The following is a 20,228-nucleotide window of genomic DNA, read 5'->3' as shown; positions in this document are numbered from 1 at the left end:
GAAGAAGTAAATCCTTGAAAGCTATCAATGCAAATTGGACTGCTAACATCTCCTTCAAGTTGATATGTAGATGTTGTAGTCTGGCAGGCCACGTGTCTTGTATCCACTTTCCATTTAGATGAGCTCCCCAAGCTTTGTCTGAGGCATCTGTCGTTAGAATCTGACTCGCCTCTGGCCTGGTCACAGAGAGTCCCTTGTTTAGGTGACATTCCTGAGCCCACCACAAAAATTCCTTTTGAATGCAAGGTATTATCTGAATGACAGTGTCCATATCTTGGCAGTGCTGTGTCCATACATTTTGAGATACCATTGTAGCTTCCTCATATGCAGTTTGGCATTGGGAAGCACCAGAATACAAGATGCCATGAACCCCAAGGCTTGAAGGACTGTCCTTGCAGTCAGCCTGGACTGATGAGACAATTGATGGAAGTAAAGGGAAAGATTCTTTTGTTTGTCCGGGGTCAAAAGGCCATCTGGGATGCTGTATTCAGTCTCACACCCAGAAAGCACATGTCCTGAGAGGGTACTAGACTGGACTTTATTTCGCTCACAGAATACCCCAGGCATCTTAGCACTGCTATCACATATTGCAAATGATGAAGAAGTTTGTCCTTTCCTTGGGCCAGAATCAGGCAATCGTCCAAATAAGGATAGATCTGTATTCCTTTTAGCCTGAAGAAAGCTATCACTGGAGCCAGAACCTTTGAACACTCTGGGCGCAGTAGATAAGCCAAAGGGCAATGCAGAGAACTGATAATGAGAAGTCCCAGCTCAAAACGCAGATACTTCCTGCAACTTAGCCTGATAGGAACATGAAGGTAAGCCTCCTTGAGATCCAGAGTCACCATCCAGTGATCTTTGCCCAGCAGAGGTAAAAGCTGTTGTAACGTCAACATTTTGAACTTGGGAATGTCCAGATAAGTGTTGAGGATAGATAAATCCAAAATTGGTCTCCACGTGTTCCCCTTCTTTGGTACTAGGAACAGGCGAGAATAAAATCCTAGGCCCACTTCTGGCAGAGGGACCGGCTGTATGGCCCCTATTTGAAGTAGCAGAGAAATTTGTTTGTGAGCCTCTATTCTTTGCTGAGGAGGAACGCCTGGCATGCCTTTGAAAGGAGGCAAGGTATGGAAATAAAACTTGTAACCTTGGTGTATGATATCCAATACCCATCTGTCCTGGGTAATTAAACTCCAATTTTCTGTGAAGAGTGCCAACCTTCCTCCCAAAGGCACTGCCAGACAAGAAGGCTCTGGCAGCTGAAAAGGTAGGTCATTGGGCCTGTTTACGAAAGGACTGGCCCCTGCCCTCACCCGAAGACTGTGCAGGTGAACTCCCTGTTCTAGGTCTGAAAGAGCCCTGAGCTCTGCCCCTACCACGTCTAGATCTACCCCTAGACAGTGAATCATAAGAAGGGTACGTCCACCCCTTAGCAGGCCAATTCCTACTAAATTTCGGAGGCTGAACTTGCAAAAAATCTTTAACAGTCTGCATAGACTTAGCCTTGTCTTCCATTTTCTTTAAGACTGCCTCCACAGGAGAACCAAACAACACATCAGACTGTAAAGGAGCATCTAAAATCCTTGTCTTAACATGGTCAGATAAATTCTGATCCCTCAGCCAGGCGTGCCTGCGAAGAACTGACCCAGTGGCAGCCACCCTAGACGAGGCCTGTACAGCATCAAAACCACATTGTAAAGAGTGCTTACCAACCTGTTCACAAACATGTACCAAATCTTGTAATTCTTTACACTCAATACCTTCCGCCAGAGCATCAACCTTAGACTTCAATTGAGAAAGAAGATAGTTTTGATATTTCAACATGTGAAACTGGCAATTCAAAGCCCTCATAGCTAAGGTGGAAGAAGTATAGACTTTCTTTCCCCATCTATCCAAAGCCCTGGCCTCCTTATCTGGAGGAACCGGATTTTTTACAACAGAGGCCTTGACACCCTTAGGTCCCTGACTAACAGTTTCTGGGTCCGCCCTAGGACTCTTATAAAGATATTTATGAGCTTCAGGCACCCTGTAATACCTGTCCGGCTTAACAGGAGCAGGAGGCAAAGAATCAGGATTAAGTGAAGCCTCTGCAAACACATCTTCCACAACATCCAGAACAGGTGGTATAGCCAAAGGCCTATGCTGGGGTAAAAGCAAAATTCCCTAAGCCTTTTCCTGGAATCAGAGAAGTCCTGACCTTCCCACTTAAAATGTTCCCTCATTGAATGAAGAGTCTCTGAAAAGAAAAATCCTCTGGAGGAGAAGCAGAAGGAGTAGAATCATCCACATCAGAATCAGAATAAGGAGAATACTCCTGCAAGTCTTCAGCGAAGACTCTGAAACATCTGAAGCCTGCTCAAAACTCCCCAACTCTGGTTCCACCCTAGGCCTCTTATCAGGAGGGGGCAAAGAACCTCTAATCAAAGTAATTAAATCTTCTGCCATTTTAAGCATGTGCTTCTTGGGCACAGATCCTGAAGAACTAGGAGTGACACCAACAGAAGCTAAACCTGGCCTGCCTCTGGGAGAAGCCTTAGAAACAGAAGGAGAGGGCCTAACCACCCTAGGAAGGGAGGGGAGTACAGTAACCTGAGAAGCCCCTTCAGCCTGACCTGCCTCCTGAGAGGCCTGCAATATCAAAGTCTCCCCCTGGGACTCCAGAGAAGCCTCCGGCGGAACCACCGGTTCCACTGACGCCTCTAAAGAACCGGCGTCCGGCACGGACAACTCTTCTTGCCTGGGTTTAGCTGCTTTGTCTTTGCGCTTCTTGAAGAAGCGGCGCGGAGCATCCGGCGGCATATTATAATTGCACCGCTTCCCGAAGACCAACCTGGCACAATCCAACCTTCGCTTAATAGTGCGCTTATTGAACCTAGTCGTGCTCAGGCCCCAAACAAGGAATACACAAAGTATGATAATCTCTATGCGGTATCTGTTTCCCACAAGAAATACAGTTATTCACTTTTTCTGACATCCGGTAAACCACTGAGGCAAGAAAAAACTAAAATATTCCCCAACGGGGTACTTAGCCAACTTTGACTCGGTCTGAAACTCTGAATTCGAAAAATTTCAGAATGCCGAACGGCACTTGCAACGCTGCTTCTGCATCAGACCATGCGGCAAAAAAGACTGAGGATATGACGTCGGTCATGCGCATTTGTACCCTGACGTTCTGATGTCAGTCTTAAGCGCCTTGACCGACGTCAGCCTAATACTTTGATATTCGGGCCGACCGAGGACAGCGGACTACCCAAGTGTAAGGACTGCAGCAATGTGAGATGAAGAACATCTGAGGTCCCATGCAGGAGTTGGTGCTCTCCTGAGAGGTCTTAAATTCTTGGCCCCTCTGAGATACTGCTTTAGCAGGGGATGAGAAAAGAGGGGAGGCTCTGTGTTGTAATGAGCTGAAATGGCAGAGGCATGGATTTTTATGGAAGAGAAAGATAGGCCCTTGTGAAGCATCTCAGTTAAATATTGCAGAATCTGAGGAATATTGGGCATTGCTGTGCTTATTTCTTGTGCCTGATTCCAGGCACAGAATCTATTCCATTTATCAGCATAAGATTTTCTAGTACTAGGCCTTCTAGCCTCCAAAATGACATCACAGGTTTGCTGAGAGATGTAACTGGTGAAATTAGTTTATTAGCCATGCTGCAAGGTTCAGAGTTTGGGGCAGAGTGTGTAGAATTTGAAAGTTCTGCTGAGACAGTAGATAAGGTTCTGAGGCAGGTAGCACGGAGGAAGGTGTGACATATTGCGTACGAGTGGGAACCAGTGTTGGCAAGGCCAGTATGCAGCAATCAGAATAATTTTTGTTTTTTCCTGTCTGACTTTTAGTAACACCTTGGAGAGCAAAGGCAGAGTGGCAAAAGCATAGACTGATGGGTTTTTCCAGCTGAAGGATAGAGCATCCACTTTCCAAGCTTTTTTGTGATGGATTCTTGGGCAGAATTTGTCCAACTGATCGTTTTGGGGTGAGGCAAAAAAAATATATGCCTGGGCTTTCCCATTTTGTGTGCCAACATGAATATTTGTGGATCCAGTTTCCATTCGTGTGGGTCCATAAGATTTCTGCTTAGTTCGTCTGCCAGAGTATTTTGCTTTCCTGGCAGGAATTGAGCTTGTAGATGTATTTGGTAAGTCAATGCTGTGTTCCACAAAGCGATGGCTAGTCTGCAAAGGGGGTAGGAATGGGTACCCCCCCCCCCCGCTTGTTTATGTACCACATGACTGGTGCTGTCTGTCTTTATCAGCAGTTGTCCTGGATGAAGAAAGTCCTTGAAAGATGTCAGAGAATTCTGCACAGCTAGCATCTCTTTCTGATTGATATGCAGGTGCATTTGATTTGGGCTCCATACGCCCTGAATGCATCTCCCTGCCAGATGTGCCCCCCAAGCATAGTCTGATGCGTCTGTAGTCAGGGTTTGGGTGGCAGGGGGTGGAATGAACGACAGTCCCTTGTTCTGCTGACAGGCCTCTGCCCACCATAGGAACTCTTGCTGCAGGCAAGGAAGGATAGGAATCATTGTTTCCAGTCTGTGACAATGTTGACTCCATAAGCTTTTTAGGTACCATTGAAGTTTCCTCGTATGCAGTCTTGCATATGGAATTAGAAGAATGCAGGAAGCCATGAAACCCAAGGCCTGCAGAATTTGTCTTGCAGATAACTGGGTTTTTGTGGCCACATCAATTGGATTTGTTTGTCTGGCATGAGGCAAGCCATCTGGGCAGTTGTATTCAAACGTGCACCCAGGAATGTAATTTTTTGAGAGGGTACCAGTTGTGATTTCTTTTTGTTTATGGCGTACCCTAGGCAAGTTAGAAGCCTTTTTACAAATGCCAGATGCTGCAGAAGAGTGTCCTTGTTTTCTGCCTGAATCAGACAATCATCCAGATAAGGATAAATTTGAATGCTTGTCTGCAAAATGCAATTACTTGTGCCAGGCACTTTGTGAAGACCCTGGGTGCAGTAGATAAGCCAAACGGCAGTGCAGGGAACTGGTAATGCAAATAGCTTGCTTTGAAGTGGAGGTATCTTCTGCAAGATTCCCTGATTGGGATATGCAGGTAAGCCTCTTAAGTCTAGAGTTACCAACCAGGCATCCTTGCCTAGCGTAGGCAGTAACTGTTGTAGAGTCAGCATCTTGAATTTTGGAATGTTACGGAAAGTATTTAGAATGGATAAGTCCAGGATTGGACGCCATGATTGGTCTTTTCTGGGTACTAGGAAAAAAGTCTTGAATAAAAACCTTGTTCCTTTTCCTTTTCTGGTAGTGGTTGAATAGCCCCCATATTCATGTGGGACATAACTTGTTTCTTGGCCTCTGCCCACTGATTTGGAGGCAGATCTGGTCATCTGTTTGGAATTGGTAACTTGTGGAAATGAAATCTGTATCCCTGGGATACTATATTTAAAACCCACTTGCCCTGGGTAATTAGATGCCAATTTTGTGCATGAGGTGCTGGTTTTCCCTCCAAGGGGGCTGACAAAAGATAAGTGCTTGGAAATGGCAGATGAAAGTCATTGAGACTGTTTACCATAGGGAGGTGCCTTGCTACTTCCAGATTTGGACATGGAGGCACCCCATTGTTTTGTTCTGTAAGTTCCCTGTGACTGAAACCTGGAGCTTTTGGGGTGTCTGGGTTTGACCTGAGTGGCTCTGGTGGGTACTGGAAAGGACCAATTCTTAGTAGGCCAGTGCCTACTGAACCTGGGTGGCTGCACTTGTAAGCAATCTTTAACAGTTTGCATAGATTTAGCTTTGTCTTCCATCTTTTTCAAAACTTCTTCTGTCTTATTACCAAATAGACTGTCCTGTTGTAAAGGAGCATCCAACAATTTTGCTTTAACATGATCAGGCAGATTTTGCTCCTTGAGCCAAGCATGCCTTCTTATCACAAATCCAGTTACAGCGGCCCTGCAGGAGGCCTCCAAGGAATCAAAACCACATTGCAAAGTATGCTTTCCAACTTGTTCAGCTGAATGCAATAAATCCTGTAACTATTTCCCACAAAGTCAGAAATCAACATTTTCTGTTTAAGTAAGCCCATGACATGCTGCTGATATTTAAGCATATGAAATTGACAGTTTAAAGCCCTGATTGCCAGGGTTGCAGACGTGTAAACCTTCTTAACCCCATCTATACAGTGCCCTGGAGTCTCTATCAGAAGGGGTAGGATTTTTAGCAGTAGAAGCCTTAACACCCTTGGGACCCTGAGAAATAGTTTCAGGGTCAGCAGTAGGGTTTTAAAAAGAAATTTGTGGGAGACAGGAACCCTGTAATATCTATCTGGCTTACTAGGAGTCGGAGGCAGGGAATCAGGAGCCAAGCTGGATTCTGAGAAAACATAATCAACAATGTCTAGAACAGGAGGTATAGCCAAAGGCCTATGCTGAGGAAGGAGAAGGAAATCATTAAGCCTCTTTTTGGATTCTGAAAAATCCCGACTCTCCCAATGAATATGTTCCCTTAAGGTATGCAAAGTTTCTCAAATCCTCAGGAGGAGAAGCAGAAGGGATGGATTCTTCTGCATCAAAGTCCTCATAAGGTGGAATAGATAATTCCTGATCAGAAAAGGAATCAGAATGGAAACCTGATCTGAAGATTCATAATCAGTGCCTTGCCTAGGCCTCTTAGCAGGAGGGGGTTGGGAACCCCTGATTAAGGTAATTAAATCCTCAGCCATTTTGATCATTTGTTTTTTAGGCATAGGGGCCTGTGCACATGGCCCAAGCATCTGTATTTTAGACATAGAAGTTGGTTTTGGCCTTGGTTTTGAAGATGGTGTCTGTTTAATATACAAATCTTTAGGCATGAAAACACCCCCAGAAGCCGGTGCCTGCTCAGCGGCTCCAGACCCATCTAAGGTAGAGACAACCGCGGGTTCAATACTTAGTGTGTCGCAGCATACCAGACTCTGAATGGATCTCAGTAGAGGCCTGTGAATCAAAAGTAGTGGGTATCAGGGGCTGCAAAAGCACCTCACTGAGTACCGGTGACTGGCTTAGGAGAAGCTTCATCTGTTTTGGACCTGTCTTTTTCTTTGTGTTTTTTGTGAATTCCGGTAGTCGGATTGCTAACAGACGACATTTCTGGATAGTTAAACCTTGAGCCAAAATATTTAGATGCAAAAATATATTGATGCTTAATAGTGCGTTGGTTAAATTTAGCACAAAACCGACAGCAAGGTAAGTTGTGGTCAGGGCCTAGGCAAGGAACATTGTACAAATGAAAATCCTTATGAGGTATTTGCTTGCCACAAGTAATACAATTATTAAATTTTACTGACATCGGTAAAGACAAGAAAAAGTTTCCCCAATGGGGTACTTAGCTTTAGGTAGAAGACTTTGGTTCTGAAACTTGAAAGCGAAAATTTCAGGAGTCGGCCGACTGGCACTTGCGAACTGCTTCTGCTTCGGGCACCACGCAGCAAGAAAGACTGATGAAAATGGCGTTGGCTGCATGTTTTATACCCCTGATGACCTGACATCATGGAAGAAGGGACAGTAACCGACACAGGACCCAAGACTTTGTTAATTAGGCTGACTGAGGGCAACCTGCCAGCAGATTATCCAAATGTAATGACTGCAGCAGTGAAACACGAAGAACACCTGACAGTTTAGTGCTCTAACAGCAAGAGTAGCAGAGGTGTATACTTTTTTACCCCATCTGTCTAATGCTCGGGAATCCCTATCTGAGAGGGTGGGATTCTTAGCAGAAGTTTCTTTAATTCCTTTAGGTCCTTGAGAGATAACCCTGGGGTCAGCAGTAGGATTTTTGAAAAGAAATTTGAGAGAGTCAGGGACTCTAGAATACCTGTCAGGTTTTCTGAGAGCATGAGGGAAGGTGTCTGGTCAAAATGGATTCCATAAAAACATCCACAACATCCAGGACAGGAGGAATGGCCAGAGGGTCTGTGCTGTGGAAGATCTAAGAATTCCCTGAGTCACTTTGACTGAGGGTAGTCCTGACATTCCCATTGGAAATGCTCCCTTAAAGGTATGTAAGGTTTGCCCAAAGGAAAAGTCCTCAGGTGGAGAAGATGAAGGGATGGATTCCTCTGCATCAGAATCCTCATAAGCAGAGAGAGGTTGCATATCTTCATATACAGATGCATCAGAGTCATCTGACTCCTGTTCAGATAAAACTACTGGAGACAAATCTCTTTCTTTTGGAAGGGGTAGCCTGGCTTCCCCTGATAAGCATTATAAAGTCTTCCGCCATTTTAAGCATTTGAGACCAAGGCAAGGGAAGCAGGTGCCTGAGCTTTGGTTGTTGTTTTTTTGGGTGTGGTTCATACCCTGGACCTTATAAACTCGGTAGTTTTCGAAAGAACGGTAGATACGAATGAAGTCTGTCTGTGCTGAGAATCGGTAGTGCTAAGTACTTCCTCGGAAGCCAGTGCCTGCTCAGTGGCTCCAAGCCCATCCAAGGTAGAGACATCCGCAGGATCCTTAGGTCAATGAAGAGTCTTGTGGCATACCGGACTAGTCTCAGTAGCGGCCTCCGAATCCGCAGAAGTGGACATCAGGGGCTGGGAGAGTGCCTCACTGAGGAACAAGGATGAGTAGCATAACAGAAGCATCATCAGCAGTTTTGGACCTGTGCGGGCTGCTTCTGTCTTTATCCTTACGTTTTTTGGAAGATCTGCTGTCGGATGGCTTACCAAAGCCATATCGGAATTCGAGGACTGACAGTGAAAAAATCTTGCTACAATAAGGACCTGAAAGATATAGTTCTGGCGTTGAACAAAGCACAAACGCAACAGCGGGGGATGTCGTGGTCTGGGCCTAAGCAAGTGACGCAGTAAGAAAGAAAGTCTCGGTGTGGTATTTGCTTTCCACAGGCGAGAGAATTTTTATCTTTTTCTAACATCGTTTAGAGCAAGAAAAAAGGATCCCCAATGGGGTACTTAGCTTTACAAGACCAACTTCAATTCAGAAATGGAAAACACAAGTAGCAGTCGACCGGCACTTGTGCAAACTGCTTCTGCTTCGGGCTCCTCGGCAAGAAAGACTGATGTAATGGCGTCGGCTGCCTTAATTTATACCACTGACGACCTGACGTCAGTCCTGGAGTGACGGCAACAGACGCAGAAATACTAAACCTCTGGTATTCGGGCCGACTGAGGGCTACCCTGGCAGGGATAACCCAAATGTGATGACTGAAACAGTAAAACACGAAAAACATCAGGAGAAACAAACACATGTTTAAGCTTCTGTAAGGCCTTACCCTTATCCTGAAAGTAAATAGCCAGGAACAGCTTCCCCAAACAAAAGTTTGGGGTCCACAGGAGCATCCATCAACTTAGCGTTAATATCAGATAGAGGTTGAAGCCTAAGCCAAGAAAACCTCCACATTACTGAACCTAAAACAGCAGCCCTAGAAGAGTCATCTGCTGCACAACTACATTTAATAGAATGGCTAAGGACTTGAAAGGAAGTCCCTAGCAAGGAAAGAACAGAAATTTTACTCTCAGTGTCTGGAAAATCAGAAACATTGACAGGCCTGAGAAAGAAGAGCCAACACCAACCCAAACATATGGGTCTAAACTAACAGCCCTAAAAGCTAGGGTAGCAGAAGTGTACACGTTTTTACCCAACATTTCCACAGTTCTGCTGTCCTTGTCAGAAGGCAATAACTTGGGAGAAAGAAGAAACTGAAATGTCTTATCAGAGGCCACAGACACTATACAGGGGTCAGCAGCTGTGCATTTTCATAGGAAAGAACACTCCTCAGGCACCCTATAAAACATCAGGCATCTTAGGAGCAAGGGCAGAGAATTAGGCGCATGAGAAGCATTGGAAAAAGCAGCCAAAACAGGAGGAGCAGCCACAATTTTAGGAGACTCCAAATGCAGCAACTCATAGTACCTCTTTATGGATATCAGAGACCTGAGCACAATCCCACTTAAAAAAAAAAAAAAAAAAATCCATCATCCTAGAGTGCGTGTCCCCAAAGGAAATTTCCTCAAAAGGAACATCTGGGCTAAAAGATTCCTCCTCCTCTGACCCAAAGTCCAAAAGAAAAGGAATTTGAGTTTTATAAGTCAGGGGATTCATTATCAGAATCTCACTCATCCTCAAAAGAAATGTATTCTCTAGGTCTTTTATGGGGAGTAGAGGACCAAGGAAGAGCAGGAACCAAAACCCCTTGAGGAGATTTAAATGACATTAAAGCAGTAAACAGCCTCTGAGTGAAGGCCTGCCACTCACTTTATGGGTCCCCTAGGACAAGAAGATACATGTTTAATTTTCTGTTTCTTTTTTAAAGGAACGTCCCCTGCAAACTAAAGACTCAGGAACTCCCCTAGTTCCCTCGGAAAAATCAACCATTTTTTCACCCTGAAAATCTAAGATGGATGCCTGCAAAGGCTCTCCAGAAATGCTGCCTGCCAGACCCTCACCGGCCTCCAACACAGTTGTGGTAGAGTAATCTGACAACACAGATGGGCAAGCCTCTGGGTTCATAACCTCAGGAGAAACACCTGGCAGAGGCTGGACAGCAGAAGATTCTGGTCATACCTTTTTCACCTTCTTCCCCAACAGGTGACACTCAGATCAGGAGATTCCTTCCATTTTATCTTTAGCGAGAAGCCTAAGACATTGGTTCTCAAGATACAAGGAAAGGGAAGAAACTCCACTGGGAAGGGTTTTCGGAACAAATGCCTGACAAAACAAGATGTACGGTCATGAGAAGCTCCGAGGCAAAAAAAGACACTTATCGTGGCAGTCTTTATGGGGAATCTGTCTCGCACACTTCCATTTACCCTTCCTGGATGACATTAACCTCAAGTAGCACTAAAAATACAAGAAAAAAAAAACAAACCCCAACAGGCACTGCAAAGAAATGAGCAAGCAGCTGTAGGTAGTTCTTGGAGAATGAAAATGCATTCAACTGGCAGAAACGAATGCAGTAAAAAAGATACTTAAACTAGTGGCAAAGACATTCTGCTTACGGTAGGCCTGAACATCACCTTTATGCCTATTCTACACAAGGAGCATTTGGGTGATGTTCAGCATACCTTTTAAATGAGCAACAAGTGGTCTTTGATAGAATGGCCAGACGTTCGGGTTTCCACGGCAGGGAATCCCCATATGGTAATGAATACTGGAGCAGTGAATGTAAGGACATCAAGTGATAATCAACAGAGCAGTTGATAAAGTGTGTTCCACTCACCCCCTGCTCAGCTCAAGACAAAGTACCTAGACAATATTAAACAGTTTCTCTCTCTCACACATGAGGAGACCAGATTCATGACAGACTTGCTGGCCTAAAAGTCAGGCCCAGAAAGACAGCTGCCCCATACTGGGGGCATCTATGGGATCACCTATTCCTTACAGATAAGCCAAAGGTCAAGTGGGGCAAAGGCATATGTCCCCATTCATTGTGCTACCTTAACAGTTATGAAGATAAGCAGGAATTGGAACTCATGCCTGAAAAGGCCACTCCTCTTAAATGGCAAATCAGCAGGCTGTTAAACTCTTTCTCCAAGTGGGGCAAATGCAGACACACTTGTCCCCAATGCTTTAGCCAGGGCATCCACTGCAGACAAATACATATGGTGAATTCATACCATCAACACACTTTCTAGAATGAAGACTAAATCTTTCCTAACCCCATATTCAAAGGATCTCCAGAGCAGACAAGGTCTCCCCAATAAAGAAACCAAGAAGCCTGCAAAAGTAAGAAATAGTTAAAAGCCTCAAGTTCCACTGAAATCAAGTACTACACCTCACTGGCACCCAGTCCTTCTCTTCAGTCAACCTGCCTGCCAGATGAGTAGGAGTGGGGCATAAGCTCCAAGGCAGATGAGCCTTCCTATGCCCATTCAGACCTCAATCTTAATGTGGGAAGATAAAGTCTCACAATAATCTGCTACAAAATGATAGCTGGCATCAGTCCTCATGGCAGAGCAGCAGCAGGGAAAGTGCACTTCTAAACGTGAGATATCCAAGTGTAGTTCCACAGAAGGGATGAAAATAGTGCTCAGAAAGGATGTCCACCACACCCACTCCAGGTCCAGGAGGAGGCAAAAGCCCAAGTGCTGTACGACCTGCTTAAAGAAGACACCATCCCACAAAGACATCAAGGAACTCAAACTCCAATTTATCAGTCTCAAAATTGAAGATCTCCATGCCTGATGCCCACAGTGAACCACCCAGGGTGGAAGCACTGAGCCCCATAACCCTGGGGCCAACATCATGGCTAAGAATCAACTAAGATGAAATTTGCACACAAATGGTGGTGTACACAATGGAAAGGCTTTGCGCTGGCCTGAGCACTGGTAAACTGTAACCCCCACACAGGGAAGTCCTACACCAGTAACTTCAGGTCCTATCAAGGATAGGAAAAGTGCCAAGTGCCCAGTCTCTTGCTACCGGGCTATGGGATCACCCTGTAAAGATTTCTCAACCAGGACACCTCAGAACAGATAGGCAAGAGAAGACCACAGCAGAAGCTTCAGTCCTGAGTATCCCTTATTTGTGACTGAATAACTAAAGTAGCTACTTCACACAATCATAGGTGGTGAATAAATAAAAGACAGATGGGAGAATGGCATGAATACTCTGGGATGCACCCTTGCAATGTGCAAGATGTCATGCATCTCTCACAGGTCTTAAACCTTCAAAGAGAATATAAGTGCTGCAAACAACTGCAGAACTATCTAGGAAGGAAATTATGCAGATGTAAAACTCCTGCCTACCAGCTAGGTATCAAATGGAACTGTCCCACTTGTCCACAAGGAGTCGTGTCTTCTGCCTCTTATCAACTAGAGACATGAAAATGCAGAACTTTTTGCTGACAACTGCTAAACTGAAACCCAAACTATGAAAGCAGCCAAGCAGAACTGGTAGGCATAAGGGATGAGTGCACTTTATTTAAAAGCATGACATGATGTGCATCAGTAAGGACAAGCATCTATCCCAAAGCACTGACGCTTCTTTAAAAAGATGCTGAATGCCAACTACTGCAGAGAATAAACCAAACCACAGGACACAACAAGGAGGGCCCTTGATACAAGATCTTGCATCTCTTCTAGAGTTCCTTAAATGGGAATGAGTGAAGTTCCGTCCCTGGAAGTGATGCACATTGTTAGATGCAGGATGGAAAGAAAAAAAAACAAGAGAAGGAAAGTACAGTTGTGTACACTTACCATAAATACAGTTAGAGTGTATTCACTGTTGCAGTCCTAACAAATGGGTTATCTGGCTCCCGGTAGCCCTCAATCGGCCAGAATACCAAAGGTAAGTAAAAATGACATTGGTTGCCATTGGTTGTCAAGGACATCAGGGAGTCCGATACAAAAGGAGGCAGCCGACATCATTTCCTCGGTCTTTCTTGCCATAACAGTCAGGAGCCCTCAGAAAATAAGGCTTAAATCAAAAACCAATTTGATGAAAAACAAATTAAGCCTGTACCTCAGGAAAAGAGAATAGGAGAGGACCACAAAATGGGGGAAAGAGGGAGGGGAAAACAGGACTACAACAGTGAATACACTCCAACATCGACATTTATGATAAGTGTATACAACTGTACTATGTTCATAGTGTTTCACTGTTGCAGTCCTAACAAATGGGTTGATTACCAAAGCCCAGAGAAAAAAAGAGGGGAGGAACTAACAGCATCAAGGGTTGTAGATAATGCCCTGCAACACCGAAGTGGCAAACCCTGCCCTGGCTCTGGAAAACAGAGGCAAATTATAATGCTTTGTGAAAGTGTGAACAGAAGACCATGTGGCAGCCTCCAAAATGTGTTTAGTAGGGACACCCCTTAGAAAGGCTGCAGAATTGGAAGCCACTCTAGTACAGTGGGTCCTAACCCCTTGAAGCGGAACTTTGCCATGCAGGTAAAAGCTGCACTCTCTAAAAGCCAAAAACACAGCATCCATGGGACCAGACAACATCCCAGGCTGTGTTTTACATGAACTTCAGAATGAACTGGCTCCCCACCTAAGCACCATGTTCAATAATAGCCTCGCATCAGGCTTTGTGCCCACTGAATGGCACACAGCAACAGTTATCCCACTCCACAAAGGGGGCACCACCACTGATCCTGGGAACTATCGCCCTATTAGCCTGACAAGCCTGGTCTGCAAGGCCATGGAACGCATCATGGAACTCAAAGACATTGGTAACCTCCAAATTCTGGTTCCCACCCAGTTCGGGTTTGTGAAAAGCAGATCATGCCTCCTGAACCGGATCGACTTCTTTGAGGCAGTCACCAAAGCCGTAGATACGGGTAAGGTGGTTCACACAGCCTATCTTGACCTTGCCAAGGCTTTTGACACCATCCCCCATTCTGGAATTATAGCTAAACTCACTAAACTAGGTATAAATCCCTACGTCACAAGATGGGTTGACAACTGGCTCACTGACAGAACCCACACTGTAAAAAAGTTGCAGACTCCAAATCTGACTTCAAACCGGTGACAAGTGGAGTACCACAGGGTTCAGTCCTGGGACCTCTCCTGTTTGGCATCTACTTCTCTGAAGTACAGGGTAACACAGAAGGCCTCTGGCTAACGAAGTTCGCAGATGACTGCAAACTAGGAGCCATAGTCAAGTCCCCAAATGATGTGGACATCCTACAGAAGGGTCTCGCCGAGACAGATATCTGGTGTCAGAGCCATGGCCTCAAGCTCAATGCCAAAAAGAGCAGTGTCACACCCTTTGGTAAAAACTCTGTACCCATGAACTACCACATAGGCAGCAATCTACTTAACACCGAATGTGTGATGAGACCTTGGGATCCAGGTGGACAGTAGTCTCTCTCCTTTGATAGTCACATCGCCACAGTAGGCAGAAAGTCCTTCTATGTGGTACACCTCTTCATAAAAGGGTTCTCATCCAGGAAAAAAGAGGTCATTGTTCCCCCTCTACTCAACACTCATTAGACCCATTATAGAGTACAATGCTCCTTTTGGAATGTACCTCAAGACATCTGCAGCATCACAGTAGTCAAAACGTCCTTCTACGTGGCACACTGTGATAAAAGGGTTCTCATCCAGGAAGAGAGAGGTAATTGTTCCCCCTCTACTCGACACTCATTAGACCCATTATAGAGTACAATGCCCCTTTTGGAATGTACCTCACAAGACATCTGCAGCAGCTGGAAAGGCCACACAAGGACCTCACAAAGAGGATTACTGGCCTCAAACAAATGCCCTACACTGACTGTCTCAAAAAACTCCAGCTTTACTCCATACCATATTGCCTACTCCAAGGTAATCTCTACCTAACATATAAAGCTATGTCAAACACAGAGTTGCTGGACATGCTACACCTAAATAAATCACAATCCCTCTGAACTACACACTCTAGGGACCTAAACCTTGTCACCACAATAAACAGGACATGCTGGAGGTATAGATTCAGGTCCCAGAGACTTCCCAGACGCTGGAACAAGCTACCCATCTATGTCAAGCAAAGTTCTTCATTAGCACTCTTCAAGAAAAATTTTGATGAGTGGATGGGAAATAGGAAATACACCCTGGGGATCACTTGTGTGTGTCTGCTTGATAGTGGCACAGGAAAATAACTTTCGTGGGTGGCGTAAGCCAGGGGAACCTTGTTGGCTAGGCTTACGTAGGCCTTTGGGCCAATAGTCTAGTACCTACCTATGAAAGGAACAACAAAAAGTAATGCAATGTGTAATCCATTTAGAAATGGTCTGCTTAGAAACAGCCTGCCCTGGGCTCCAAGGGCAAAACTGACCAATAACTGTGCTGATTTCTGAAGGTCCTTAGTCCTGTCCAGGTAAAACCTGAGCTGTCTGTGCACATCAAGAGAATGTAGGATCCTTTCACCTTTATTGCGACGATTAGGAAAGAAGGTAGGAAGGTGCATGGACTGATTAAGAGTCAGGCTGGAAACCACATTAGGCATAAAGGAGGGATTAATCCTCAGAGAGACTATCTGCATGGAAAATAAGAAAAGGCTCCACGGCCAAAGCTTGCAGCTCCGAAACCCTCCTTGCTGAAGTTATAGCCAAGAGGAAGGCGGTCTTCCAAGTGAGAAACTTTAAATCTGTAGAGGCAGCTGGCTCAAAAGGAGGAAAAGTGAGTTTCTCCAGAACAAAATTAAGATCCCAGACTGGAGTAGGTGCTCTTCTGGGAGGTTTTAGATTGCAAGCACCTCTGAGAAACATTTTCATCAGGGGATGAGAGAAAATGAGAATTTCAAGAGAACAATGAGCAGAGATGGCTGAATCATGGATCTTGATGGAGGAAAAAGAAGGACCACCCTGAAGCAAATCAGCCAGATATTCCAGGATCAGAGGAAGGGTAGGATGAGAAGCAGACTCCTCTCTAGCCTGCATCCATTAAGAGAACGTTTACCATTTGCCAGCATAGGATTTCCTAGTGCTAGGCCTCCTGGCCTCCTTCAGCACATCAACCACCTGTTGGGAAAGGGAGGAAAAAAAGGAAGGAGTCATACAATGAGCCATGCTTCCAAATGGAGACTGAAGATGATATAGAAGGTTTCCCCTTTCCTGAAACAAAAGATCTGGCTTCAGAGGAAGATGCCAAGGAGGAAGGTGGGAGAGATTGCGAAGCAGCGGATACCAATGTTGTCTGGGTCAGTCCGGAGCTATGAGAATGCCCTTGGACATTCATCCCTGATCTACACTAATACTCTGGGAAGAAGAAGAGGAGGAAAGGCATATACTGATAGCAACGTCCAAGGGAAGGACAGAGCATCCACTTTCCAGGCTCTGCTGTGCTGCTGTCTGGTGCAGGAGAGAGGTAGCAGATGGTTGTCTGGGGAGGAGAAAAGATCCATCTGAGGAGTGCCCCAACATTGAATGATGCTGTAAGAGACTGCTCTGTTAAGCTGCCACTCGTGAGGATCCAGGGTTTGCCTGATCAACTGGTCTGGCAAAACAATGAGCCTTCCTGGAAGAAACTGAGCTAGAAGATGCAAGTCCAGGGATGCTGCCATGGACCAAAGATTCATGCTTTGCCTGCACAGGGGGTAAGAGTGAATCCCTCCCTGCTTGTTGATGTACCACATGAATGTAGTGTTGTCTGTCCTGACAAGCAGGGTCCCTGGAGAAAGAAGATGCTTGAAAGCCAGTAAGGCCTGCTGAACTGCAATCAACTCTTTTAGATTTATGTGCAAGTGCATCTGCTGGGCATTCCAACGTCCCTGTATGCATCTGCCATCCATGTGTGCTCTCCAGGCGTAGTCCAATGTGTCTCTAGTCAGAACTTGAGTGGCAAGAGGTGTCCAAAAAGGCATGCCTTTGTTTTGTAGACAGGCTGCTGCCCACCATAGAAACTCCATCTGCAGAGATGGAAGCAGAGGAATCATCACATCCAGGTCCTCTAAGTGTTGACACCAAATGTTCTTTAGGTACCATTGCAATTTCCTCATATGCAGTCTTGCATATGGAACCATGAGAATCCAAGATGCCATGAGAATCAGGAACTCTCTAGCACCTGTCAGGTTTCCTGGGGGCAGGAGGGACCAAATTTGGAGACTAGGAATTTTCCAGAAAAACATCAACTTCCAAAACAGGGGAAATAGCAAGAGCCCTATGCTGAGGTAAATCCAGAAACTCCCTAATCCGTTTCTTGGATTGAGGATAATCCTGACTTTCTAATTTAAAATGTTCTCGGATGGTATTTAAAGTATCACCAAAAGAGAAATCCTCTGGAGGTGAGGCCAAAGGGATGGACTCCTCTGCATCTGAATCCTCAAAAGGAGAAAAAGCCTGAGAAAATTCCTTTTCATCAGCAGAAATGCGGGAAGAATCAGAACCTGAGCTGGACAAAGCCTCAGGGGAAACATCCCTACTCCTTTTAGAAGGACGAGGCTGAGAACCCCTAATAAGAGTCAACAAATTATTAGCCATTTTAGCCATTTGGGATTGAGGGGAACGAGAAGCTAGAGCTTGCCTTTTCACAGGCTTAGAAATGGAAGACTTACCTGCAACCCTGAAGGATTCGGGAGACCTAGCAACTGCCAAAGTTGCAGCAGAGGTTGAAGGAAGAAGTTTGCTGTCAGAATGCAAAACGAAGGCCTCGGACACCTGAGTCAGCTTAGCAGCTCCGGCTCCAGCAGAAGAGGCGACCGGGCGACAGGTCAGAAGGCAAAATGGAGGCTGAAGGCCTAAGGGACTCTGACTCAATCAAGGTCTGCGGTTGTACATCAGTGGACTGCAGGGACTGCAAAGGCATCTCACTGGCTACCACCTGACTGATGACCAATTTAACCTCAGAGGACTTGGCTTTCTGAGGCCTGTCACAGTCCTTATCCTTACGTTTCTTCAGAACATCCGAAGCCTGAAGATCGGCGGATGCCATACCAATGAACTTAGGCCAAAACACAAAATGCCTAGCCAAAACCTTAGCCCGATGACAGATAGTAAGTGGATTAAAGGAGGCACAGAGATCACACTTGGGAATGTCGTGGTCAAGACCTAAACAAATAATGCAATAGGAATGAAAATCTCTATGGGGAATCTGCTTTCCACAGGTAAGGCAATTAATTTTTTCTGACATTCGTTAAGGCAAGAAAAGAGGCTCCCCAATGGGTACTTAGCTGTAGTAGACTTCAACTCTTGTAGTCGGAAACCAACAAAGGTAAACTGCCGACCAGCACTCGTGCATGAAAAGCTTCTGCTTTGGGCTCCGTGGCAAGGAAGACTGAGGAAGTGACGTCAGCCGCCTCCTTTTGTATCAGACGCCCTGACATCCTTTACAACTGATGGCAACCAACGTCATTTTTACTTACCTTTGGTATTCTGGCTGAGGGCTACCGGGAGCCAGAGAACCCATTTGTTAGGACTGCCACAGTGAAACACAAACATTTATTTTTGTAAATCAGCATTATGACTGTCAACTCTTGAAATGCTCAGGATACCCAAGAACTGCTTGAAGAATCAGTCATTTGAAAACAACCAATGGTCAGCTACTCTACATGCTTCAAAGGAAATGCACTTTCCACCACATATCTAAAATCTTTGCTAACACAGTTCACATTTCTTTAAAAATGTGTTGATATCATCTAAGCATTCAAAGCAGAACTCACATCATGTAAAGGGGGTTTACAATACAAATACTATGCAAATACAATAGAATAAAGCAGCAAGACAATATCAAAAGGTGTACAATATTTTTTTTGTCTAGCCAGTTTTCACAGTACAAATTATTTCAAAACTTTCAAACAGAAATTTTAATTATTGCTTCAAGTATGTGCAAGCATCAAATATCTTTTCTCATATGAAAAATAGGGAGTCCTCTGAAATCCTTGTAAGGAGTCTCCAGCAAAGTCAGCGCAATGTTTGTCTCAAATGATGGAACAGATGGCAGATTATTACTGGATGAAGATGGAGAAGCCTGAATAAGTGGCAACAGTGGTTGTGGAGGAGGAGGAGGAGGAGGAGGAGGAGGAGGTGGTGGTGGTGTTGGAAGAGATGTAGATAATGGCACTGCAGATGAGGGTGGTATTGGGAGAGTTGCAGATGACGTCCCACACTGGGAAGACAAGGACATTGCAGGTGGTGTAAAATGAGGAGCATTACACTGAGAAGATACGGAAGAGCAAGACAAAGTATTAACAGTTGATGAGAGTGTTACAGGTGCAGATGTGCTAATTCTTGAACCAGAAAGCTTCTCCAGAACTCCTATGGGCATGATGTGTGTTGTAGAACCTGCACTGAAAACAGGCTCTGAAAGAACATATCCAAGATGAGCATAAAAGTGTTGTTTGTCATGTGTAGTAAGGTGAAGCTGTGTAAATCCTCGAGACTTGGCATATTTTTCGGTGTCTTCCATTAGTTTCCTGCCATAACCTTTGCCTCTGAGTTCTTTGCTCACCACTACAGTTTCAACAAATAAGCTCTTAGGTCGCTCAAAGACAAGGGACAGCTTGGCATGGCCTATGACCTGATGACTGAGTTTCGATTCCTCCTCTTTACCTGTTACACTACTTCTTTGTGTTCTGATTAACACAAGGCACACTGGGAAGTTGTCTGAAGACTTCTGGAGAGAATGAATCCGTGAAGCTTGGCTCCTCTTCCACTCCTCATTGACAAGGTTGGCACAGGTTTCTATCAAATCTGGGAACCAGTGAAGTGGGACTGTTGATACAACCTCTGACAGAGATCCCATCTTCTTATCACTGATGATCAAAATATCAGAATTTTAATACTGTCTGATAATTTTACCACGAATAAAAGAAACAGAAAAATGTTAATTATTTTATAATATTTTGTCTG

General features: G+C 45.0%; 2 protein-coding genes across 2 annotated transcripts in view; both read right to left on the bottom strand.

Annotated features, from left to right (window-relative positions):
• The window catches only part of LOC122806850 (hyaluronidase-like), a 541,692-nt gene that overhangs the window by 322,881 nt on the left and 198,583 nt on the right, over positions 1-20,228 (bottom strand). The window lies entirely within an intron of this gene.
• On the bottom strand, positions 19,109-20,149 carry LOC122806851 (N-alpha-acetyltransferase 80-like). Its single transcript, XM_044077611.1, has one exon. It carries the CDS (start codon positions 20,119-20,121, stop codon positions 19,213-19,215), a length of 909 nt encoding a protein of 302 aa, XP_043933546.1. The 5' UTR covers positions 20,122-20,149; the 3' UTR covers positions 19,109-19,212.

The sequence above is a fragment of the Protopterus annectens genome, chromosome 7.part0 (genome assembly GCF_019279795.1).
Source record: "Protopterus annectens isolate FY-2018-M chromosome 7.part0, PAN1.0, whole genome shotgun sequence".
Classification (NCBI taxonomy): Eukaryota; Metazoa; Chordata; order Ceratodontiformes; family Protopteridae; genus Protopterus; species Protopterus annectens.
Note: the sequence above shows the minus strand (reverse complement) of the source record. Positions and strands in the feature narration are given on the sequence as shown.